General features: G+C 52.2%; 3 protein-coding genes across 5 annotated transcripts in view; all 3 read left to right on the top strand.

Moving 5' to 3' along the window:
- Window positions 1-412: 412 nt before the first annotated feature.
- On the top strand, window positions 413-13,449 carry Gmip (GEM interacting protein). Its single transcript, XM_055618871.1, has 21 exons — window positions 413-541; window positions 1,395-1,479; window positions 2,228-2,315; window positions 2,404-2,461; window positions 2,746-2,871; window positions 2,956-3,020; window positions 3,104-3,211; window positions 4,773-4,853; window positions 4,938-5,108; window positions 5,197-5,334; window positions 5,429-5,625; window positions 6,459-6,562; window positions 6,634-6,723; window positions 7,271-7,348; window positions 7,427-7,581; window positions 7,998-8,186; window positions 8,277-8,414; window positions 8,509-8,705; window positions 8,974-9,361; window positions 12,039-12,120; window positions 12,230-13,449. Exons 1-21 carry the CDS (start codon window positions 523-525, stop codon window positions 12,604-12,606), a joined length of 2,934 nt encoding a protein of 977 aa, XP_055474846.1. The 5' UTR covers window positions 413-522; the 3' UTR covers window positions 12,607-13,449.
- A 659-nt stretch (window positions 13,450-14,108) lies between these two features.
- Lpar2 (lysophosphatidic acid receptor 2) lies at window positions 14,109-21,798 on the top strand. The gene is made up of 3 exons (XM_055618892.1): window positions 14,109-14,263; window positions 15,114-15,855; window positions 17,837-21,798. The coding sequence occupies exons 2-3, from the start codon at window positions 15,123-15,125 to the stop codon at window positions 18,148-18,150; spliced, it is 1,047 nt and encodes a 348-aa protein (XP_055474867.1). The 5' UTR covers window positions 14,109-14,263; window positions 15,114-15,122; the 3' UTR covers window positions 18,151-21,798.
- A 1,354-nt stretch (window positions 21,799-23,152) lies between these two features.
- The window catches only part of Pbx4 (PBX homeobox 4), a 40,887-nt gene continuing 38,437 nt past the window's right edge, over window positions 23,153-25,602 (top strand). For 2 of the 3 annotated variants that reach the window (XM_055618905.1, XM_055618903.1), the window contains exon 1: window positions 23,153-23,297. In XM_055618905.1, coding sequence (XP_055474880.1) covers window positions 23,155-23,297 — 143 coding nt within the window. In that variant the 5' untranslated portion in view covers window positions 23,153-23,154. The remainder of the gene's footprint in view (window positions 23,298-25,602) is intronic. The other variant, XM_055618906.1, reaches the window with a different exon arrangement.

The following is a 25,602-nucleotide window of genomic DNA, read 5'->3' as shown; positions in this document are numbered from 1 at the left end:
AGGGGCAATCTCTTAAGTTTGAGGCTAACCTGGACGCACACCGAATTCAGGCCAATCAGGCCAAATAGCCGTTTGTCTCCAAAATAAAAAAAAAAAAGGAACCTGACCCAGCTTTGAAAGCTGCAGGGTGCTGGGGACTTCGGGTTCCCTGCAGCCTTCATGACGTCAGTTCTTCACTTGGGGCGCCCTGGATCTAAGTGTCTGAACTAATTCAGTGTAGTCTCTGGGTGAGGAGGCCAGCAACTTAGGCTTCCTAGAAGAGAGTGCTAACGGGCTCAGAAATCTGAAGAAGGGACCTGCTGACCTGCTGAGGCTCAGCTCTGCAGCAGGGACTGAGCGCTGAAAGCAAGTCAGAAGTGCGATGGTAACTTCCGGGAGGGGCGTGGCCGTCTCGGGGGCGGGGCGATACCGCTGGGCCCGCAGAGGCAGGAAATCGGGGCTGGTCCCGGGCGGCGGTCAGCCCTGTCCCATCTCAGCTCCACCGCGCCTTCCCTACTCCACCCCCTGCCCCCGGGCCTCGCCATGGACGCAGCTGAGACAGGTAGGGGCGTGGGGACCGGGGTGGGGGGCCCTCCCACGACCACTTCTCAGCGCCTAAATCAGGGAGCCCAACTTGACCTGACAGCGGAAAAGGAGTACTGGCAAGGGGAGGAATGTGGGGAGCCCCAGCACCCTGGATAACTCCGAAGCGCACAGGACGCACGGCGCCGGCCCCTGACCCAGGGACTGCCCTGCAGAGCCGGCACCCCGGATGCCTGGGGGAAGGGGCCCAGGAAGGGGAAGTGGCCGCTTCTGCTTCTGATTGTGTCGGATGGATGGGGGCGGGGTGTCACGGCCAGGGTCCCTGCAGGGAGCCCTGGGGGACATGGGTCCAGGGGCGGCAAAATTGAGACTACGTCTGGGTTACGTTTCCGGCTGTCTTTGTGTGTCGAGTGTCATTCAGTGCTGTCCCTCGTGGTTTCAGCCGTACTCGCGTGTGTTTATGCCTCGGGCTAAGCGCCTGTGCGTCCCACGTGCAGTTCCATCTGTCTGGCTTGGGGTCCATGTGGCTCCATTGTCAAGCCAGCCCTCTACTCCGGCGTTCGTGTGGCAGCTGCGTCTGTATTTTTCCTTTGCTCATGAGTCCGCGCCTGTGTGGGTGTCTCTGTGACTGAGCAACCGCTTCTCTGATTTTGCCTGGGTTCGTCTGTTCGCTCTGCAATGAGCCCACCGAAGCTCGCAGTGCCATCCCACACTAGCCGTGGACTCATACAGGTCTCTGTGTCTCTGTCTCTGACTCTCTCTCTTCCACCTCTGTTTTAGAGCTGGGTGAGGCGCATGCGATTGCTTTGCCACCACCGTGGGTGGAGGGAGGCAGTGGTTGGCTCATGTTTTCTTATACTTCCCTTCCCCAGACTTAACCCCAGCTCCCGAGGGCAGAAAGAGGTACAGTGACATCTTCCAGAGCCTGGACAACCTCGAGATATCACTGGGGAACGTGTGAGTCCGAGCCTGTGTCACCATCTGGCTGAGCTCCCCAACTATCTATGTATCACGCTGCCTCACATCAGGACACCCTGACTTTCGACCCTGAGCCTCCCAAACACCTGTGCCCACTGGTATTTTAGATGGCACAGGCGTTTTGGGTGTATCTCAAAAGTGGTCCTCATGATCCCTTAAAATGGTTGAAATAACTATAATCCCACTCTGTGAACCCCTAAATTACCTAGGGCCCTTCCAACCCTTTCTCAAGTCTTGTTTTTAGAAAACGCTCTCACCTGGGAATGGGCATATAGCTGCGTAGTTAGCAGGTGCATAGCATTCACAAGGCCCAGCATTTAATCCTGCCTGTACCACAAAAGGGCAAGGGGTGGTGGTGGATGGAGTTCGCTTGGTAGAATGCTTGTCTGGTATACACAAAGCCCTGGATTCCATCCATAGTACTGCACAAACCAAGCAGGGTGGTGGTGCATGACTGTAATTCCAGCACTTGGGAAGTAGAGGCCAACACAGTGAGTTGAAGGCCTGCCCTGCCAGGGTACAAGAGCTTCTGCCTCGAAATAAACAACCCACAGCCTCACCTGGTTCCCTTAAATCCTCAGATCAAACCTAGAATCACAGATAACTTCAAAGACTACATTTCTTCCTTCTCCCCCAACTGTCCTAGCAGCCCCAGGACTCTTCCCCTACAAAGGACAGTCTAGGCAGAAATGGCTTCCTAACACCATTATCCTCCCCTGACCCCCAGGACTTTCGACCACCTGGCTGGAGACCTTGTACTCAGAGAGGACCTGGAGCCTGACAAGGCTGCCACAGCCACAGTGGTGACTGAGGAGGTAAGGGACAGGATGAGGGTGCTCAGTGAGGCAAGCACGCTTGCTTTTTGCTTGCTCCTGAATGCTGTCTCTCGTCCCTTTACCCCAGAGCAATGAAGCCAGTTGTTGGAGTGATCCCTCCCCAGAAGGTCCTGTACCCCTCACAGGTAGGAGAGGACTTCAGGCAAGGGTGGAGGAGTAGAGGAGGACATTTCTTCACTATTCTGTGCCAGATGTAGGGGCTGGAGCAACCTCACAGTGAATCCATGCCCCTGTCCTAAAGGATTCCCCAGTCTGCATAGAGAATGTGTAAATTTTGATGCTGGCATCCGTCCCAAAAGGGGCTCTAGGGAGCCATAAGGTATGGGATGGAAGCCATGGATCTGGTCACTGGGTTCAGAGAAGGGTTCCATGAGGGGCCAGGGCTCAGGGATTTCCCTATTTGTTCCAGAGGAAGAACTAGACCTGCGACTCATTCGGACCAAGGGTGGTGTGGATGCTGCCCTAGAGTATGCCAAGGCATGGGGCCGCTATGCCAAGGAGCTGCTGGCTTGGACAGACAAGAGAGCCAACTATGGTGAGGCTTCTTTCTGCCCAGCCCCTGATGGCAAGCAGGACCCACACCCCAGTTGCCTACAGACCTCTGTCTCTCCTCCCGTAGAACTTGAGTTTGCTAAGAATATCATGAAGATTGCTGAGGCTGGCAAGGTGTCCATCCTCCAGCAGGTACCAACCCTGCCCCAGAGCCCATCCCCCCTGCCCCCCCTTCCCTGTCCATTTAGACCCTGAAGCAGCCCTGCCCTCCACAGAGCCAAATGCCACTCCAGTACATCTACACCTTGTTTCTGGAACATGACCTCAGCTTGGGAGCCCTGGCCATGGAAACGGTGGCCCGGCAGAAGAGAGACTACTACCAGGTGGGTGCCCTTCCCCCACCACAAGAGGAAGCTCCATGCCGTCCCATTCAGGAGGAAGGAGAGGCCCAGAGATGCTCTTGTCCAGTATTCCTACATTGAGATTCCAACCTGGCTTTCCATGAGACTGCAGCTTGCACACACGCATGCATGCATGCATGCTCATGCACACACAGGAGCACACGTGCTCACACACACACACACACACACACACGCGCGCGCGCGCGCGCGCGCACACACACACGCAAACTGGTGCTTTTATTTGAGAGGGTACTAGGGAAGGTATTTCATTCGTGGGAGTATTAGGGAAGTCTCTGACAGCAGGACTGCACCCCCAGCCCCAAATCTTAAAATTCTTCATCTTAGAAACACAGTTTCATGGGTCATAGTGGTACATGCCTTTAATCCTAACACTTGAAAGGCAGAGGTAGGTGGATCTCTGAGTTCAAGGCCAGCCTGATCTACAGAGTGAGTTCCAGGACAGCCTGAGCTACATGTGAGACCCTATCTTAAACGATCAAACAAAAGGAACACTGATTTCAAGCCTGGCATGATGGTACACACCTTTAATTCCAACACTGGGGAGGCTGAGGCAGGCAACAATCTCTGAAGTGGGGATCAGCCAAGGTCCTTAGCTACACAAGCCTGAGGACCTGAGTTCAATCCCTGAAACACACATAAAAGTAGAAGGAGAGATCCAACTTTATAATGTCCTCTGACTTCCACACACATGGCATGGCATGTGTGCCTGCACACACATCATACACACAATAATAATATAATAATAATAATAATAATAATAATAATAATAATAATAATAAATAGGTTTTAAAAAAGGAAGGGCTAGAGACAAAGCACAATAGTAGAATACTTACCTACCATGTGCAAGGGTTCAAATTCCCAGTAGCAAAAAATGAAAAGAACACATGGAGTCGGCTCAACAGGTGAGGGCACTTGCCACCAAGCCTGGTGGCCTGAGTTTGATTCCTTGGGGCCTCTGTGGAGAAAGGAGAGGCTTGACTCCCTGGCCTCCACAAACATGCCCTGGCATGAGTGTATTCTCTACACAAACACAAAATAAATTTTAAAAAAATTAAAAAGAGGGCCTCAGTGGTTGAGAGTACATACTGCTCTTGCAGAGGACTTGGGTTTGGCTCTTAGCACCCACGACTGGCGGTCCACAACCACCTGGAAATCTAATGCCTCTGTGCACAGGCTCACACACATACCCACAACTTAAAATAACAAAAACTAAATTTAAGACATTTCTATTGAAAAATACAACAAAAAGGGTTGGCAGGATGGCATTTCTCAGGAATAAAGCTTTAGGATGGATCCCTGAAGATGAGATGGGTGGCCATACAACTTTCTGCGTATGTACATGGGCCTAGGGTAGAGCAGGCCTGGTTGAAAAAAAAAAGACTAGCTTCAGAAAAGTGTTCAGGTCTGGGGGATGGGAGGTGGTATCTAGGGGCAGAGCCCATACTAGGGGCTGGGGCATGAAACGGAACAGATGGGAGGGGCTGAAGCTGCTTCCCCGTTTATCCCGTTCTCCACTCCGCAGCCTCTGGTGGCCAAAAGGATGGAAATTGAGAAGTGGAGGAAGGAGTTCAAGGAGCAGTGGCTGAGGGAGCAGAAGCGCATGGTAAGGCCGGGCACAAGGAAGTTCTGCCCGGAAGGATGGAGGCCTCCGCAAGCAAGGGCTTACGATCCTCTTATTGCCCCCAAGAACGAGGCGGTGCAGGCACTGCGGCGCTCCCAGCTCCAGTACATTCAACGCAGAGAGGACCTGTGGGCACGCTCCCAGGGGTCCCCTGAGGACCCTCCTCCCCAGGCGTCTCCCGGATCCAGCAAGCAGCAGGAGCGTAGACGGCGTTCCCGAGAGGAGGCGCAGGCCAAGGTGGAGACCCAGTACCAAGATTTCCTGACGTCTGGCCACTCCCCTCTCCCCAACTTCTCTTCAGTCCTCCCTGCCTTGGTTTCCCCAGGCACGAGAGGCAGAGGCTCTGTATCAGGCTTGCGTCCGGGAGGCCAACGCGCGCCAGCAGGATCTGGAGACCACCAAGCGGCGCATAGTGTCACATGTACGCAAGCTGGTGTTGCAAGGAGACGAAGTGCTTAGGCGGGTAAGGCCTCCCCCAACCCCATGGTCACTCTTGGGCACCAGTGAATACTTCTTTCTCTATCCCTAAGCCATCATGCACATCTCCATCTTTCCAGGTGACCCTGGGACTGTTTGAGTTGCGAGGCGCCCAGGCTGAGCGAGGACCTCGTGCCTTCTCTGCGCTGGCTGAGTGCTGTGCGCCCTTTGAACCTGGTCAGCGCTACCAGGAGTTCGTGCGGGGGCTGCAGCCCGGGGCCCCGCCACCGCCATCTCCCGCCTTCTGCTTCCAGGAGGTCGCGCCTGTGGTGCACAGGTGAGGCCTAGGGCTGGGCTTGGAGTAAGCCTAGAAGCTCCATGCCAGGTTTTAGCATATGTATACACTATAGTTTGATTGTTTACCTCTGTTACCCTGTCTTGTCACCCTCCTAGCCCAGCTGAATGCATTACTCTCTTAACTAGTCACCATGTACTTTAATGTTTTAGAGATTTTTGTTTGGTTGGTTTTTGTTTTTGTTTTCAAGACGGGGTTTCTCTGTGTAGCCCTGGCTGTCCTGGAACTCGATTTGTAGATCAGATCATAGAGCTCTGCCTGCCTCTGCCACTTGAATGCTGGGATTAAAGGTGTGCACCACAACTGCCTGACTCTCTAGGTAACCCTGGCTGTCCTGGAACTCGCTTAGTGCCTTTTTATTTAAATAATTTTTATTTACGTGTATGTGTGTATGCCAGCTGTGTGCAAGTGCCCTCAGAGACCTCAGAAGAGGGCATTGGATCCTGTGGAGCTGGAAGCAGTTGTGAGCCTCCAGTGTGGGTGCTGGGAACTGATCGTGGACCCTGGAAGAGCAGCCAAGCACTCATAAGCCCTGAGCCGCCTCTCCAGCCCCTCATGTGCCTGCTTGCTTGCTTGCCTGCTTGCTTGATTGTTTTTAAATGACTCAATGGCTTTCACTTAGGGTTGCTTACAGGATCTTGAGGGACTTTTGATGAGTTATCCCAGCCTTAGGATGGTTGGGCTAGGACGCTTAAAGGACTGAGACGGTCCTGGACAGCAGAGTATACAAACCTAGGTCCTTGGAGCTGAGACCCAGACTCCATGCCTGCTTGCCAGTTTCCTGGGACCACGTCACCAAACCTCTCTTCTTGCAGTTCCCCTCAGGACACAAAAAAGTTTTCAGGGCCCTTACCTCCAAAGCTGGAGGAGGGTTCCTCTGAGCCTGGCCCTTGGGAGGATGCCAGCTTAGGCAGCCAGGGTAAGTTCATTGAGGCCTAGTGGGTAGAGGGCCTGGGTGTGGACTAGCCTGATTGACATGTCCTCATCTAGGGATTCCAGGCCCCACTCCAGGCAGTGATGTGGACAGTGTAGGCGGTGGCAGTGAGTCCCGCTCCTTGGATTCTCCTACTTCCAGCCCAGGTGAGGGTAGAACCTGACTGTTCTCCACCGCCTTACACACCTGTGCCCTTCTACCCCCACCATTTCTCCTCCAGACCCTAGCCAAGCATTGACCTTTCATCTCCAACCTACCTCTTGACCTCTGATCTACCCCACAACTCTTTCCTCGAGTGCTGACCCACTCACTGTCTTGGTGGGAGCTTCCTCTAAACCACCAGACAAAGGCCTGGCCCATTCTTGAACTCTTTTTTTTTTTTTTTAAAGATTTTATTTATTATGTCTACAGTGGTCTACCTGCATGTACAACTACACAAAATCTCATTACAGATGGGTGCTGGAATTGAACTCAGGACCTCTGGAAGAACAGCCAGTGCTCTTAACCTCTAAGCCATCTCCCTAGTCTTCCCCCACCCCGCACCCCTCCCCATTCTTTAACTCTTAACCTCTGGTCTCTGACACTTTTTTCCAAGCATATCTTGAAAGTTCTGTAAACCAAATCTGTTTCCTTAGACCTAGCCTGTCTCATGACCACCATAATAACCCTACCTCTGTGCCCCTCTGCTCCCAGGCACTGCCACTCGGCGGCTTGTGAAGGCGCCATCTACAGGCACAGAGTCCTCCGATGACTTTGAGGAGCGAGACCCTGGTAAGGCTGCTCATAAGAGGCAGGTGGGCTTGCAGGAACAAGAGGGCGGCCATGACAGCTTGACCTTTCTCCTTGCAGAGCTGGGGGATGGGTTGGAGAACGGAGTAGGCAGCCCCTTGAGGAAGTGGATACTGTCCACAGCCGCTCAGACCCACCGGCTACGGCGGCTGCGAGGCCCAGCCAAGTGCAGAGAATGTGAAACCTTCATGGTCAGCGGGATGGAGTGTGAAGAGGTGTGGCCTAGACTGGAGACCTAATGACCTCTGACTTTCACCAAACACCCTGACCCGAGATCCCTAAAGCCTTTTTTGCTCTAGGACCTACCTTCGTCTGATGAGCTCACTCTCAGTCTCAGTGTTTATCTATTTGTGCCTGTGTGGCAGGGTACATGACAGTTATGGTGTGTATGTGTTAGAGGATAGTTTAAAGAGTCATTTCTCTCTTTCCTTTGTGTGAGTCCTGAGGCTCAAACTCAGGTTGTCGGGCTTGGTGACAAGTCCCTTTACCTGCTGCACCATCTCACTGGTCAGCTCGAAGGATCTCTGAAGCATCTTCCTTGGCTTTCATGATGATCTCCTCGCCCCCTCTTGACCTCCTGATAACCTTCTTGTCCCCGGTTGACCTCCTAACCATGTGACCCTTCCCCCAGTGCTTTTTGACCTGCCACAAGCGCTGCCTGGAAACCCTCCTCATCCTCTGTGGACACCGGCGGCTTCCAGCTCGGATGCCTCTCTTTGGGGTTGACTTCCTACAACTCCCCAGAGATTTTCCTGAGGAGGTGCCCTTTGTGATTACCAGATGCACAGCTGAGATAGAGCACCGTGCCCTGGGCCTGCAGGTAGGCGGCATCCTCATTATTGACAGTCCCCACAGGTGGTCTGTTCCCACTGGTGGCCAGATCACAAGCCAGGTGTCCCTCATACCACAGGGTATCTATCGGGTCAGCGGGTCTCGGGTGCGCGTGGAGCGGCTGTGCCAGGCCTTTGAGAACGGCCGAGCACTGGTGGAGCTGTCGGGAAACTCTCCTCATGATATCACCAGTGTCCTCAAACGATTCCTTCAGGAGGTAGGTGGCTCGGGCATGTGGCGGGGATGGGCAGGAGCATGAGGCCTCTGGCTGAGGACCCTCGTCAGCCCACCTGCCCTCCTGTACCCACCAGCTCACTGATCCCGTGGTCCCCTTCCACTTCTACGACGCCTTCATCTCTCTGGCAAAGACCCTGCATGCAGCCCCTGGGGACGACCCTGGGCCCCCCAGCCCCAGCCCTGAGACTATCCGCTCGCTGAAGACCCTCTTGGTGCAGCTGCCTGACTCTAACTACAGCACCCTGCGGCACCTGGTGGCCCATCTGTTCAGGTGTGCATGGGTCCCTAAGCTTTGAATTATGGCCCTCCTTCCCTGGACATGGAACTGCTTACCTCTGTGGCACACATTAACCTCTGACCTGTCATATATCTTCTGAGCTCTGAACCCTAGATACCTAAACCTAACCCAACACTGTCCATGTGACTAGTTGGTCTCAGTGACCAGAGCTGACTTTGCTGTGGCCTGGCCAACTCACTGGGCTAGTCTCCAGGTCCTACCCTGTCCTCCACTGATGTCTTCAATTCCACACTATCCTCAGGGTAGCCGCTCGGTTTGAAGAAAACAAGATGTCTGCCAACAATTTGGGAATCGTATTTGGGCCTACGCTGCTGCGGCCACCAGATGGACCCAGGGCCACCAGTGCCAGCCCTGTGGCCTGTCTGCTGGACTCCGGTCACCAGGCTCACCTTGTGGAGTTCCTCATTGTGCACTATGAGCAGATCTTCGGGATGGATGAGCTCCCGCTGGCCTCTGAGCCCCTGATCCAAGACCCTGGCCTGGCTCCTTCACTCCTTGAATCCACTCCCCAGCACCCGGCCCCACTTCTTGCCCAAGACACACAGTCTCTGACCAGAGCCTCAGACTCTAGCCCAGACCCCAAACACCACAGTGCCCTGGAGAAGCGTCCCGAGAGCACACCTCCTGAGGTAGGAGCCTGCTTGTCCCGCAGATGTGTTCAATTCCCCTTTTGTACAGCTGGATATCGAAACCAGCGCCTGGTGTGCAGTAGGCGTGTGCCGACCTCTAAGCCACACTCTCGGTTCTCTTTATTTTTGTTCCTTTTGCATTTTTTAGAATCATTTTATAGAGTATGGAGGCACACACATGTCATGGCATGAGTAGGCCAGACCTTCATACCTGTCCTTCCACCAGTTAGGTCCTCGGGATCAAATTCAGGTCCTTGTACTTGGTGGCAAGCACCTTTAGCCACTGAGCCATCTCCCCAGCCCGAATTTCTTTTATTACGTTTTATTTATTGTGGAGGACACAACTTGTGAGAGTAATTTTCTTTCTGCCATGTAGGTTCTAGGAATCAAACCTAAATTGCCAAGATTGGTGGCAGATGCCTTTATCTACTCAACCTTTTCATTTTGTAGCAGTGTCTCCTCAAATTGCCAGTTTGGCCTTGAACTCACAGTGTAATAAGCAAGGGAGACCTGCGTCAACCTCCTAAGTAGCTGCGATGACACACTTGCCTCTTTTTTTTTTTTAATGTACACTTTTGTTTTTCTCTGCATATATGTCTGTGAGGGTGTCAGATTCTCTGGAACTGAAGTTACAGTTTTTGAGCTGTTATGTGGGTGCTGGGAATTGAAGAGGGTCCTCTAGGAGAGCAGCCAGTGCTCTTAACCTCTGAGCCATCTCTCCAGCCTCGGCATACTTGCCTTTTTATTGCTTTTGAGATAGGGTCTTTCTCTTTGGCCTTTCTGTCTTAGTGGTGTGTGGGGGTGTTTAAGATTTTATTTATTGTATGTATATCAGTGCTGTCTGCATTACACCAGCATGCCAGAAGAGGGCATTAGAGGGTACAGACGGTTGTGAGCCACCATGGGTTGCTGGGAATTGAACTCAGGACCTCTGAAAGCATAGACAGTGCTCATAATGGCTGAACCATCTCTCCAGCCCCTGCCTTAGTTCTTGAGTGCCAGAATTGTAGTTGTGTGGGTATCTTCTTTCCGGGCACCTTCTTTTTTTTTTTTAAATTTGTTAGGTCCCAGGCATGGTAGTGTACACCTTTAATTCCAGCACTTGGGAGGCAAAGCCAGGTGGATCTCTGGGAGTTCAAAGCCAGCCTGGTCTGCAGAGTGAGTTCCAGGAGTTCCAGGAACCCTGTTTCAAAAAAAAAAAAAAAAAGAAAGAAAAAAGAAAAAGAAAAGAAAGAAAAATTGATGTACTTAATGTGTGTGGAAATGTGTGTGCCATGACGTGTGTGGAGCTAAGGGCCGATTTTCAGAATCCACCCTCTCTTTCTGTTCTTGCTCTGCCGGGCTTCATGCTCCATCTAGCTGACCTGGGAGGCTTCTGGTAATTTTCCAGGTGCTTTCCATCTCAGCTGTTCCATAAGACATGCCCGTATTATATTTCCTGCTACCGATGCCTCCAGGCCTGACCGTGGCACCCCTTCCTCCATCCTCTCTTCTTGTGTAATGCCTAACTTTGTTATATTTGGTCTTCTTCCTCTGTAGAAGAGCTGGTATTATGGATGCTTATCTTCCCCCGTCTCCACCCTGAATCCTGCTTTTTTTTTTTTTTTTTTTTTTTTTTTACTTATTCATTGATTTAGTGGAAGGGGCACACAGGCAGAGGTGTGAGGTCAGGAGATAACTGGCAGTGCCCTGTCAGTTCTCTCCTTCTACCATGTAGGGTCTGGAGATCAAATTGTCTAGTTTGGTGGCAATTACCTTTATACACTGAGCCATTTCGACAGGCCCTCCTTTTAAAATTTCTTCCACTCCTTCTGGTTTGACTTGTCCTGGCTATAGTGGACAAACATGGTTAGGAGATTAAGTGGCTGGGCCAGCCCTGTTTGTCTAGCACTGTCAGCACCCATTTTCAGAAGTACCAAGCACCAGGCCCTTCAGGTACATCAGTGAGCTAGAGAGATATTCAAAGACCCCCTTCTCCTGGTGTCTGAATCCAAGAGAAAAAAGACCAGAAATCAACATGGAGTTGATCACAGGCAACATCACATGACCCTGTAAAGCAAAGAGGATGGAGGAAGGGGAGTCCACGGAGAGGTCTGGAGGAGTCTGTCCCAGGAAGTATGGGAAAATCTTATGGAGCAAGTGGATTCAGCCAAGGTTGACGTGATATGGGGGTGAAATGGGGTGAGGGCAAATCTAGGAAAGGGTGTACTGGGCAGCAGGGGCGGGCAGTGCAAAGGCGGTGGGAGCTGGTTGTGCAGTCCTGTATTATAACGAGGGGATAAGAGAAGCAGCCAGCCTGCAAATGAATCTCAGTGGCAAAGTGCTTGTCTAACATGTATGAGTTTGGGGTTTGGTTCTCAGTCCAGAAAAAAAGGTATGGCTCTGCCAGCTTCCGGAGCAGAGAGTGAGTGACAGACGAGCACTGGCTGCATACTGTGACAGAATCACTCGTTGACCTTGAAGCATGTGACAGGACTGGCAACGGGCTCTCAGGACCCCTGTTGCCATCCCATAATATCCAAGTTACAAGCACTCCCAAGCCATGCTTGGCTTTTTACAAGGATGCTAGAAATTCAAACTTGGGTCCTTATGCTTGCACAGCAAATCCTTTTTACCCATGTGAGCCACACCCACAGATCCCAAAACAGGGAGTCCCATCCTCAGTTTCTTCCTTCAGACTGCAACTCTGCAGATGGACCAAAGGGAAGAGGAGGAGGAGGAGGAGGAGGAGGAGGAGGAGGACATCAGAGATGGGGAAGGTGAGTATTCTGGGTAGCTCGCACTTCACCCCAGGGTTGCTTGGTTGACAGTTACTCCCGGGAGTACATCCAGAGAACTTGGGGAAGCTCAGCACTCCTCACTCTGCAGGGCCCAGCCGCAACCCTGAGGACTTACTCCTGGGACCACAGTCCCGGGGCCACTTCAGCCGCCAGCCGGTGAAGTATTCCTGGGGAGGTGTACGGCCAGTCACACATCAACTGTCCAGCCTGGCTCTGGTGGCTTCCAAGCTGTGTGAGGAGACTCCTGTCACTGTCTCGGCAGTGCACTATGGTAGTCTGAGGGGACGAGGCCTGGGCCCTGCTGCCACTCCCCCTGAAGGCAGCACCATGCGACGGAACCCTCTGCCTAAGCACTTTGAGATCACCCAGGAGACAGCCCGGCTGCTCTCCAAGCTGGACAGTGAGGCTGTGTCCAGGGCTACCTGTTGCACTGACCCAGAGCCTGAGGAATCTGAGCATCTCTGACTACCTGAGGGACCCAGAATTGAGTCGAAGGCCCTATGTATCTCCCTACCTGCCCCCACCTGGTGACCAAACTAATCCAGTGGGGCGTGGGGAGAGATGGGGTTATCAGTGAGCTCACGGAAGGAAGACTGAGCAGCCTGTGGAAGTTCTAAGACTCTTGAAGTGTACCAACATCTCCCTGCCAGGGCGGTATAAAACAGCAAGGTGGCACAGGTGCTGGCGACTCAGGGTGACACTCAGTGGTCAGTACAGGCTGGAAGATCCTTGGGGTCTACCCCGGTCTCTGCCTTCTGAGACAGTATCTGACTTCTATCACAGTTGGATTCCTGGCCCTGCTGCCACTTACCTGCGGGCTGATTCCAGGTGAATAGGTCGGTGCAATCAGCCCCATCACCTTCTTTGATTACTTACTTTCTTTCTTTTTTTGTTGTTTGTTTGTTTTGAGACAAGCTTTCATTATGTAGCTCTGGCTGGTCTGGAGCTCCTTTTGCAAACCAGGCTGGCCTAGAACTCTCAGAAATCCTCTGCTCCCAAGTACTGGCCAAGTCTCAGTTCTTACAACCTCTCAATGAAACCATATTCTGCAGCCGGTGGGATGGCTGAGCACAATCTTCCAGACCGGTGTGGTGGAAGGAGAGAACCCAGTCCTGAAAATTGTCTGAAAATTTAATTAATTGTTAACTTTAAAAAAAAAAAAATCAGACTTGTGGTGACACGCCTTTAATCCCAGGCAGAGGCAGGCGCATTCCTGAGTTCAAGGCCAGCCTGGTCTACAGAGTGAGTTCCAGGACAGCCAGGAGAAAAACCCTGTGTCAAAAAAACTAAAATAAAATAAATCCAGTATGTTCTTGCACATCTGTCTTTGCCAGGGAAGGCTGACAAAGAAGAAAATCACCAGTAAGAGCAACATTCTTTACTCCTTTATTACTGAATCAACGCTTCTAAAATCACCCTCAAAACCCACAGGCAATTAGCGCAGGGCCTGGAGCCCAAGATGAGTCAGTCAGGCCCTGCCAGAGTTCTGTGTCCCTGATCAAAGAACTTGGTGCAGATAATCGGACAATAGGGCTGTGTGCTGCAGACCCAGGAAGGTCAGGGGAGGAGGCGCAGGCCAGAGCCAGCGGCAGGCTGGGGAGTAACCAGAGGAAGCCAGGATGTTGTACAGGGTCTGGGGCACAAGCCGCTGGCCGGGCAGCAACGGGGCGGGGGTCCAGCCATGGAGATTGACCACTGCTGAGCGAGGCGGGGTTTGCAGCTCGATACAGGATTGGACAGAAACTGGGGGGGGGCGCCCCAGAAGCCACCGCTGTGGATCTTTCCAGCTGCCAGGTGACTCAGCCCCAAAGGCGCGAAAGAGCAAGCGCGTGAGGTAAGCGGGGGACAGAGTGGCAGGGGAGGAGGTGAGACTGCTGCAGTTTCAGGAGACCATACTTCCGACTTGGGGGTGGGACTCTCCAGGGGGCGGGACATCCCCAGGGGCCGGAGCTGGGGCAGGTGGGGGCGTGGCCTTAAGGCCCCGCCTCTCCCGCCGCCTCAGCCGGGGGCTCCAGGCACACAGGACACTGCGGCTCAACCGCCCGGTCGCAGGGCCATGGGTCTCAGTCCCGCCTCAACCCGCTGCGAGTCTGCCCCATCCGCCGCTTGACTGGAGGCCCAGGTGAGACGAGCGCCAACCGTACCAGTGTGGGTGCAGGCTCCCGGAGAAAGCGAGACGCGCCCCCTCTTCTCCACAACCCTCCTCCTAGCCCAGGGTCGTCTGCGACACCCTCCTTTGTCCTGGAGGCTTCCTTGGTCGTCTGTCCCACCCCAGAACGGCCTGCTTTTAGAGCTCTTGCGCGGAACGCTGCCTGTAACTCAACTTCTGGGCTGTCTCTCTGTCTACTCTGTCTACTCTGCTTGCGCTAAGTCACCTCTGCGCCTTGGCACTGCCCTCCGGGTGCTGGCCACAGACCTCCCCCTGGTGTGCACACGCCCCCTGGCCTCTGCTCTGTGCAAGGACCCTGGCCGGAGTGTGAGCTTCTTCAGGCTGTCCTGCCGCTCAAGCCGCCTTTGTGCTGCCCCAACCCACCCACCCACACCTCTCGGAAACCACGGGTGGCCAATCCTGTGGCGGAGAGGTGGCACGTGGCCCTGAATTGCAATGTGGATGCATTTACTCTGGGTTCCTAAGATTTAACAAAAAAACAAACAAACAAAAAAAAAGCCCATCAGAGATCTTTTTAAGAACTGTTATGACAGCATTCAAGGGAAGCCACAGGATCTCTGTGGTTTTGAGGCCAGCCTGGTCTCAGCAAGTTCTAGGCTAGTTGGAATGCATAGTGAGACCGTGCTTTATGAGCTTGCTTTTTTTAGTTCACTCTGGCCCTCACCACAGACACCTTGCGGAGAGGGCCTCTGGGTCTGTAAGCTGCACCCATGCAATCCATCCTTGTCTCTGGTTGCTGCCAGTTCAAGTGGCCTTCCGTCAGGGACCATTGGCCCTGATCTCTCTCTCTCTGTGTCCACAGGTGGTCATCATGGGCCAGTGCTACTACAATGAGACCATCAGCTTTTTCTACAATAACAGTGGCAAGGAGCTCAGCCTTCACTGGCGCCCCAAAGATGTCATCGTGGTGGCGCTGGGGCTGGCAGTCAGTGCGCTCGTGTTGCTGACCAACCTGCTGGTTATCGCAGCCATCGCCTCCAACCGTCGCTTCCACCAGCCCATCTACTACCTGCTTGGCAACTTGGCTGCGGCTGACCTCTTCGCTGGCATGGCCTACCTCTTCCTCATGTTCCACACTGGTCCACGCACTGCCAGACTCTCCATCAAAGGCTGGTTCCTTCGACAGGGCCTGCTGGACACCAGCCTGACGGCGTCTGTGGCCACACTGCTGGCCATCGCTGTGGAGCGGCACCGTAGCGTTATGGCTGTGCAACTACACAGCCGCCTGCCCCGGGGGCGTGTGGTCACACTCATTGTGGGTGTGTGGGTGGCTGCCCTGGGCCTGGGGTTGCTGCCTGCACACTTCTGGCATTGCCTCTGTGACTTGGACAGTTGCTCACAAATGGTCCCCCTCTTCAGCCGCACCTACCTGGCTGTGTGGGCCCTGTCCAGGCTGCTTGTTTTCCTGCTCATGGTAGCCGTCTACATTCGAATCTTCTTCTATGTACGTAGACGGGTGGAACGCATGGCGGAGCATGTAAGCTGCCATCCCCGCTACCGAGAGACGACACTCAGCCTGGTCAAGACGGTTGTCATCATTCTGGGTGAGTGGCTGCTCTGACAGTAGCTTCTGGGACCAGACCTCCACAGGATCCTGGGGAACTGAGCAAGTGGCCTGATGTAGCAGGAGGGAAGAGGGTATTCTCCAGGGAGGCGGTGTCCTCAATGGAAGGGAAGGGAGAAGAGAACAAAAAGGTAAAGCCCTGTGGCAGGGCCAAGCAGAGGCTCCAAAGAAGAAGAGATGTCCCGTGTCCTGCCTTCATAGAGGAGAAAAGGACAGCCTTCAGTTTTCATCTGTTTCCCAAAGGAAACCATTTAGAGGTCTTTTTTGTTTAATTGCGTTTGAAGCAGAGCCTCATGTAGCCCAGACTGGCCTCAAATTCTCTATGTAGGAATAGAGGGTGACCTCAGACTCCTGATCCTTTTGCTTCCTAAGTGCTAGGGTCATAGATGGTGCTGTCATATCTGATTTTAGATGCTTGATTGAACTGAAGTCCTGCTGCAGACTAGGCAAGCATTCTGCCAAGGGACCGATAGCCTCAACTCTTTTTTTTAGATGGGTTTTCTCTATGTAGCCCTGGCTGTCCTGGAACTCACTGTGTAAATGAGGCTGGCCTTGAACTAACAGAGATCCTCCTGCCTCTGCCTCCCAAGTGCTAGGTCAGTACATCCATTTTTTTTTAAGATTTATTTTTATTTGTGTATATGTGTGGCTGTGAGATTGTGTCTGGGTTTGTGCAAATGTGTGCAAGTACACGTGGAGGCTTAGAGGTGTCCTAGGCCCTTGGAACAGAAATTACAATCAGTTCTGAGCTGCCTAATGTACGTGTTGAGAACCAGAGTCAGGTACTGCAAGCCCTCTCTTTCTAGCCCTGGTTATTATTTTCGCTTGTTTGCTTAGTTTTCTTTTGAGGTAGGGTGTCACTATGTAGCCCTCGCTGGCCTGGAGCTCTCTGTGTACATTCGGCTGGCCTTGAATTCATGGAGATCCACCTGCCTCTGCCTCCCAGGTGCTGAGATCAAAGGTGTGTAGCACTGTGTCTGGCTTCTGGTTCTTGTTTCTGCTTTTGAGGTAGGGTCTCTGCATTGCCCTGACTGTTCTGGAACTCACTATGTAGCCCAGGCTGGCCTCAAACTCACACAGATTCATCTGCCTCTGCCTCCCGAGCACTGGGATTACAGGCATGTGCCATCTCGCCCAGCTCTGGTTATCTTTTTAAACACAGGGTTTCATGAATTTGGCTGAGAGTGGCCTTGAAGCCCAGACCCTTTTGTTTATTTCCTGGCTTGATGGGTATGTCCTATCACACCTGGCTCCCCTTTGGAGCTTAATTATTCTTTTGGGGGTCTAGAAAAATGATTAAAAGCACTTCCTGTTCTCCCCAGAGGTCCCAAGTTCAATTCCCAATACCACAGTAGGCAGCTCATAACCAACTACAGCTCTAGCTCCAGGGGGTCTGATGCCCCTGTCTGCCTCTAGAATATCACCACACGCATGTGGCTTACACTCATGTACACATAGAAATAAATCTTTTGTAATTTATGTGTGTGTGTGTATGCGTGTGCACACGCACCACAGTTTGTGGAAGTTCAAGGAAGGGCTTGCGGGGATCAATTTTCTCTGTATTCTATGTGGGCCCTGGGAAGTGGATTTGGGTCCTCACTCTTACCAATAAGTCTCTCTTCCGGGCCTTCAGTAGGGGACAATGTGGTCTCTTTGGCTCTGGGGTACAGGAGGTACACTGGTTCTCCCCAGTGATTCCTGTACCCCTCCTCTAACTCCTGTCCAATCCCTCAGTGAACAAATCCTCTGTAGAAGGTTCCAGGGCCCTGGAATACTCTGCCCCATTAGGAAGGTTGTCATTTTGGCAGACAAGTTAGAGAACGGAGTCTGTCCCCTCTCAGCAAGTCTACCCACACAGGGAGCTTGTCTGCTGTGGGCCACTGCCCGAGCACACAGCTATCCGGGCAATCTCCAGGTGGCCACATGGTCAATCTCCCCCCCCCCCCGCCTCTGTCCTACAGGGGCGTTCGTGGTGTGCTGGACGCCTGGCCAGGTGGTGCTGCTCCTGGACGGTTTGGACTGTAAATCCTGTAATGTTCTGGCTGTGGAGAAGTACTTCCTGCTCCTGGCTGAGGCCAACTCACTGGTCAACGCCGTGGTGTACTCCTGCCGGGATGTTGAGATGCGCCGGACCTTCCGCCGCCTTCTCTGCTGTCTGTGTCTCCGCTGCTCCGACCACAAGTCTGCCCATTACTCATCTTCTGCCCGGACGGGTGCCAGCACCCGAATCATGCTTCCTGAGAATGGCCACCCACTGATGGACTCCACTCTTTAGCTACCTCGGAATGAGGCAGGAGACAGGAGCTTCATTGTCTACAGCCTGAAGCCACTTGCAGAGCCCCTGACTCAATCCAGCCCAACAAATGCATGGCCCCTCAGCACTCCTCAGGCCCACAGATCTGCCTGCCCCAAAGCAGGGTTTTGGGGACATCTCAGTGCACCTGGCAGAGCATCCAAAGGGGCTTGGCAATCTGGCCCTCAATCATCTCAGGTTTTAGGGTTTTTAAACAGACATTTTTTATGTTTTTGCTGTATATCTGGTACGTCCTGTGCACTGCTTTTTCCTGCATGGTGCTGTAGGTGTCAGGGTTGAAGAGGTGAGATCTTTCCCCTGCTGCAGGGTAGACTACAGGTTGACCGTGTTCTGGAGGCTACTTTTTGGGTTTGTCTTTGAGATGCTCTGTGTAGCTGAGGATAGCCTTGAACTCTTGATCCTCCTGACTCCACCTCCCAAGTGCTGGTACTGAAGCTGATTCCTTAGGAGTATTGAGCAGCCTCTGAGAGCTCACCTGCTTGCTTCTACTCTGAGACTGAGGTTGACAAGGTAGGTTTTTTTTGTTTTGTTTTTGTTTTTTGTCAATTCAGACAACCTGTCCTCATGTCCTGGCATTATGTATCATGACTCAGGGCTGCCAAGAATGTCTTAACATGGAATCCCTTGGCCCAGGCTAGCTTTGAACTTGCTGCATAGGCTAGGCTGGTCTTGAAATTTATCATCTTGCTTCTGAATCCTATGGGATTAGAGCTATCTGCTACAACAAGCAGCTTCAGTCTTTCTGGAATCTTGCAAATATTTTCTTTTGCCTCCATCCTTTCTACTATCCTTCTACTTGTCTTCCTCTTCAAAAACCTAGGGTGATGTCTAGTTCCTGTGAGCCTTTTTCTTCTGCCTGCTCCCCTCCCCTCCTCTCCCCACCGCCACACACACACACCCTGTTCTTTTAGACATGGGATCTCACAAAGCAGCCCAGGCCATCCTAGAACTCACTGTGTAGCTCAGGCTAACTGCAAACTCTCGGCTGTCTTCCTGCCACAGCTTCCTGAGTGACGTGGTAACAAGCCTAAGACACCAGATTGTGATGTGGCCCATTTCTAACTGCACAGCCTAGAAAAGACACAGATTCCACAGGGGGCCCAGAAAACTCCCAGGGAAGGGGCTTCAGTGTCCCATGGAGCCTGGAATTAAGTCACAAGTTTACCAGGGCTTTCTACTTTCTCAAGAAGTCCCCCGAAACCTCAGATCTGCCAAGCCTGAGATGAGTCCCTTCCCTGCCTAGAGAAGCCTCCTGGCAGGCAGTGTAGGCCATGAACTTGGTTCCCTGCTCCACCTCACCAGAGAAGAGTCAGAGTTATGTTCTCATTTCAGATCACATGCAGAGTAACAGCAGGAATTTGAGCCTCTGTCTTATCTGAAGCCAAATTCTTAAGGCATTAAAGCATCCATTTCTAAGGAATTGAAACATCTCTGTTTCTACAGTAAATGTTCCTGCTTTTCACACTGCTGGGACCTTGCACATGCTAGGCTAGTTCTCCACCAAAGAGCTCCTGTCTCACAAACCATTTCCAAAAGGAAAATGATGCAAGACTGAATGGAAGGGCTGGATAGTTCTTGATCAGTGTGGTCAGTGTGCACCTACAGCCAGAAATCTCCCAAGGTTAAAACCCAGGAACTCCTCCAGCCAGGTGTCCATGAAGGACACTGCCCCTACCTCCATGGAGCTCTGGGCCTGCTGGACAGTGACACTTTGGGTATCAAGGCAGCCAATCAAATCCTGAACTGGGGACCCCTGATGGCCTCCAGAAGTCAGCTGTCTTACCTATACTTTGGCTATCCCCCATCAGCATTGTCCAGATTGTTGAGGAATTTGCCTTGTCGGCTTTTATGTATTTTTTTTCTTTCCTTTCCCACTTATAAGTCTTGTGATTTTTTTTTTTGTTTGTTTGCTTCTTTGAGACAGGGTTTCACTGTGTAACACTGGCTGGGTTCAAACTCAAAGAGATCCATAATGCCTGCCTCTTAAGAGGTGGCATTAAAGGACAACGCCTAGCTGTGCATAGTTTTGCACATGTGCAGGTGTGTTCTTGTACTGTTGTGTGCATGTGGAGCTTGGAGATTAGTGTCAGAAGTCATCCCTGAAGGCTTGGTCACCTTAGTCAACAAAGCAGGGTCTCTCAGTCAAACCCAAACGTCACCAATACAGCTAGTCTCACTGGCCAGCTCATGCTGGGAAATCCCCTGTCTCTGCCATCCAAGTCTTATAGTCCAGTCTCTTCACCCTGGCATTTGTGTGGATTTTTGAGGTTCCGAATTCTGGTCTTCACACTTGAGCAGCAAGCACTTTAAATGCTATGCCATTCTCCCAGCCCAGCTTTTCCCTCTTGATCTCTTCTCTGCTGGGTAGCATCAAGTTTTTGTCTCTTTTAGGCCACTCGAACTTGTCCTCTCCTTCCCCCCAGAACAGGCCTGTGTAGTGCTGTGGCACTGGCTGGCCTTTTGTACAGGCCCCACTCTGCCCACCACGCCGATTGCCCACCTTGCTGGGGGGGGGGGGGCAGGCCTAGGGTTTCCTTCATCAGAGGGTTTCCCTTGTTTTTATACATTTGCATTTCTTGCTGGGGACCTTGTGAAGTCTCCCCATCTCCTCCAACCCACACACACACACACACACACACACACACACACACACACACGCTGCTTGAGTTTCCTCTTCAATAACAACAGAAAGAAGATGGCTTCCCAGTCGTGCTAAACCTTCATGAAGCATTCGCCTGAATTGTCTCCGAGCAAATGGATTCTGGGAGGTTCTGTGACTCTGGAGAGGGACTGTGTCCCCTTTTCTTTTGCTTGAGGAGCCTGTTGTCTTATCATAAATCCCAAACAAGAGAGACAAAAGGGAGGTTGAGAGTTCTGTATGACTTGGGATGTACCCGAGGGTAGGCCTTCAGTAAACAGTCTTCATTCTTTAGCCAGACACTAGCTATTGGGTAGAGCTGGGGTTGGAAGGGATGAACACGTTTAAGGAGATCAGGAGGCAAAGACCCTTTGCCAAGGTTCACAACATGAGTTCAAGCCTTAGACCCATATGGTAGGTGAGAACCATGTCCCGTAATCCACACCCGTGCCATGGTGTTGCAAAGGCAACACACACATACAACAACATTTTTAAAAGAAAAGAACAGGTTGTAGTCGCTCCTGAGCTGGCTCTTGATAAAACAATGTTTCAAATTGACTTGCCTGGTAGAGAAAAGGACTCTGTTCTGGCTTTCTTCCTACCGTCTACACATTTCTGGCCCCTCAGATGGATGGAAGAGGAATAGAAAGCTGTAGAGAAAGTCAGGATTCTGGTGACCAGCCAAGGGGGCTGCCTGAAGGGCCCAAGCTTTACGGGGAACAGCTGTTCCCTCCAGGCCATATGTGGTCACTGCTGTGTTGGATCAGCAGCTGTGTTCGTTCACACACGACCTCACAAGATTGGGCCACCAACATGCTCCTGTAGGAGGAGAGGAGAGACAGATGGGGCAGCTGTCCTCGCTGAAGAGATGTAAACCTGTAGCGATGGGGGAGGGGTGGTACGTTTCAACGCTGTGGCTACCCACGGGTCTGTAAGTAACCTCAATAAATCCCCTGGTTCACAAAACTGGATTTGAGTGAAATTGTTTCTTTGATCAGGTTAACCTCTTATCTGGAGTGACTCCCCCAGAAAAAGTCACACAACAGGGACATTGAGTTTTTGAGGTCGGAAGAGTTCTGACAAGGGTGGGAGTCATAGGAAGAGCTGAGGCTCTGAGGACTGGTGGGGGGACACACGATGTGAGGGACTGTGAAAATGACCAGAAAATTTGAGGAGCCTAGGACTCAGGTGTGGGAGGCAGGCCTGGGGAGTAGGAATTCTGAGGAGCTGTGGAGAGTGGGGCGAGGAGGAGCCAGAGTTCTGAGGAACTAGCTGGGCCAGTGAGGGGGAGGGGAAGGAAGGAGTTCAGGGCATTCTCTGCTCCTAGTAAATGTGATGTCAGCTTGGCTATATATGAGACTCTGTCTCCAGTAGTGAAAAGATTAGGGTGCAGATGTAGCTCAGTTGATACAGTGGTTTCCTGGTGTGCACAAAGCCCGGATTCCATCCTACCACCACACAAACAGGGTGCTGAGGCTCACACCACTCAGCCCAGCACTTAGGGGTAGAAGAAAGTTTGAAATCGTGCTTCACTCACAGCAAATTCAGTCAACTTTCATTACATAACGAATTTGAGGGGAGCCTGGACTACGTGAGACTGCGTCGGACATAGCCCTGGCTGTCCAGAAACTGTGTAGACCAGGCTGGCCTGGAACTCACAGTGATCTGCCTGCCTGATGCTGGGATTAAAGGCATGTGCCACTTTGCCTCAAGTTTTTGAAAAATTCTGAAGGGAGATTGAAGGTGAGGGGCAGTGAGGATGCAGGCCTCTGAGGAAGGAAACTCAGAGATGTGGAGCGTTGTGAAGAATCTGGGCCCTGCAAACAATAGGGACCTGAACAGATCCGGGGACCAGGGACAAGGCAGAGGACCTCTCAAGGTGAGGGGAGCCAAAAAGTGCACCAGACCTAAGCAGATGGCGGCAGTCGTTACCGTGGCAACCCTCACCCGGGTTCACAGTGGCCATTGAGAAACAAGTTTCTAGGGAGTCGCTGGGGAGGAGGAACAGTGCATGGCGCTGATTGGTGAAGGCTCCGCAAGGGCGTGTCGGGGGAGGGCTCAAGATACAGAAGAGAATCCTGTTTCCTAGACAACCCTCAACGGGGGTCCTCGGCAGCCGTTGAGAAGGCTGTTTGGGGCACATCACGAGGGAGAGGGCGGTGCACCACGCCGATTGGCGAAAGGGGCGTTTCTGTGGGCGGTGCGCAGCGGCGATTGGCTGGTGGGCGAGGAGGGGGCGTATCGCCAGGTCTGCGGCGGTTGGCTGCTGCGCACGCGAGGAAGCTCTGGCAGGCCCTGTCCCTCAGCGCCCGCCCGGCGCGTCGCCCATGGCCTCCCCTCTGCGTCCCGTGCCGCCGCAGCCCGCCCCGCGCCGCCCTCCGCCCGCAGCTCCAGTGGGCCAGGACACGAGCGACGTCCTGCAGCAGATCATGGCCATTACGGACCAGAGCCTGGATGAGGCTCAGGCCAGGTGCGGCTCCGGGGCAGCGAGGGAACGGGCGGAGGCGGGATGAGGAGGGGGACAGGTGCAGCCGAGCTTGGAGAGATGGACAGGCGGAGCGGCCCTTGGGCCAGAGGGAATGAAGGATGAGGGAGCTTGTCCTGGACTAGAGGGTGGCTTCGTGAGGAAAGGGGCATCAGAGTGTTGGGGGTGAGGGTCCAGCCCTGGAAACACGAGGCATTGGAAAGATAAGTGCTCTGATGATCTGTTATTGGCGGGAGCGAGGACGACAGTTTGCAAGACGTACAACTGAAGAGAAGCGGCTGAAGAGCTGAACTAGGGTGATCTGATGAAGGATCCGTTGAGAACGTTCAGAAACGGAAAAAGGGAGCTTTGTGGACATAGAGGCCACCTTTCTTTTTAAAGTTTTTTTTTTCTATTTTTTAAGATTCATTTATTTATACAGTATTCTGCCTGCATGTGTGCCTGCATGCAAGAAGAGGGCACCAGATCTCATTATAGATGGTTGTGAGCCACTGTGCAGTTGCTGGGAATTGAACTCAGGACCTTTAGAAGAACAGCCAGTACTCTGAGCTATCTCTCCAGCCCAGGTTTTTGTTTGTTTGTTTTGTTTTGTTTTTTTTGTTAACGTGCCTATGTGTGTGCCCCTGACTTTTGTGTAGGGAACTCAAGTTTGCTGGAAAAGAGTAGCAAGTGCCTTAACCCCCTCAGCTCTCTCTCCAGCGCCCCCTTCCACCTCCCCACTACACACTCTTATTACAAACTCACTTTGTGGTAAAAGATGACCTTGAGATGATCTCTGTGAGTTCAAGGCCAGCCTGGTCTACACAGCAAGTTCAGCCAGGGCTACACGGAGAAACCCTGTCTTGACACACACTCCTACCCCCATCCTCCCCCCAAAAAAGATAACCTTGAACTCCTGATCCTGCCTTTACCTCTGGAGTGCTGGGATAAGAGGTATTTGCCACCCACAAACCTCATCACAAGGATTTGTTTCCTTTTTATTTATTTCTGTTTGTTTGGGAGAGGACCTTATGTTTCCCACGGTAGCCTGAAACTCACCATATAGCTTAATATGTAGCTATTGAACTTCTGATCCTCCTCCCACCTCCTGAGTGTAGGATGACATGTACGGCCACACCCAGCTCATTCAGTGCCTGGGATTGACCACAGGGTTTTGTGAGTGCAAGCCAAGCATGATGCTAACTGAGCCACAGACCCAGCCATCAAGGACCAATCCTAAATTTTTTTTTCTTTCAGGTTTGTGTGTGTAGTGTATGTGCGAATGTGGTTTTGTGTGTATGCACACATGTGCTTGATGGTTCGTGCTGTGCCTGTGTGTGTCGAGGTAGGAGGTTAATGCAGCTGTCTTTCCTCAGTCGTGCTGAGGTTTGTTAGGTTGGTTGGTTTTGCTTTTGCTTTTGGGTTTTTCACTACAGGGTTTCCTGGTGTAGGCCTGACCATCTTGAACTCACTTTGTAGACAAGGTTAGCTCAAACTCTTCCCCCTGCCTCTGCCTTTGAGTGCTGGGATTAAAGGCGTGAACTACTACAGTTATTTGTTTTGTGGAATGGAGGCGTGTGTACGGAAATCCAAGAAGACTCAGTGTACGGAAATCCAAGAGAGTTCTTTCCTTCCGCCGTGTGGTTCCTGAGACCAAATACAGGTTATGGAGCTTGGCAAAAAAGGGCTTTTCCTCACGAGCCATCTCCAAAGCTCAGGTCTCTCTGTACTTGGAGTGACTGCAGAGTTGTTGCTCCTGAAAGGCACAAGTTTTGGCAGAAGCCCAGAATGGATTCAGTTCTTGGATAAGTCCCCAAAGGATGCTTTAGGAGTCATTATTTGATTACCTCCTTTTGTTTGGTTGGTTGGTTTGTTTTCCAGTGTAGAGTTTCTTTCTGTGGCCCTTGCTGTCCTGGAACTCACTCTGTAGACCAGACTGGCCTTGAGCTCAGAGATCCGACTGCCTCTGCCTTCTGCGTGCTTCGCACTAAAGGTGTGCAGCCACCTTCACCGGCTTGATTACCATATTTTTGAGGCAGGGTTTCACTGAGCCCAGAAATGGCAGATTAGCTAGATCCTGGCATCTTTGTGTCTCTTTCTGACCTTCCACCCACAGCACTAGAGTTACAGACACCATTATGCCAAGGTTTGTTATATTTGCGAATGGTAGGAGATCAGAACCCAGGGCTTTGTTCTTGCAAGGCAGGTGCTTTATTGGCTAAGCCATCCCCCAGTCCCTGAAGGAGCCTCTCCTAGCCAGCCTTCCTTCCTTCCTTCCTTCCTTCCTTCCTTCCTTCCTTCCTTCCTTCCT

The sequence above is a fragment of the Psammomys obesus genome, unplaced genomic scaffold (genome assembly GCF_907164565.1).
Source record: "Psammomys obesus unplaced genomic scaffold, mPsaObe1.curated_primary_1811, whole genome shotgun sequence".
In the NCBI taxonomy this organism is placed as follows: domain Eukaryota; kingdom Metazoa; phylum Chordata; class Mammalia; order Rodentia; family Muridae; genus Psammomys; species Psammomys obesus.
The sequence above is the reverse complement of the archived record's forward strand: the minus strand, read 5'-3'. Positions and strand labels throughout refer to the sequence as shown.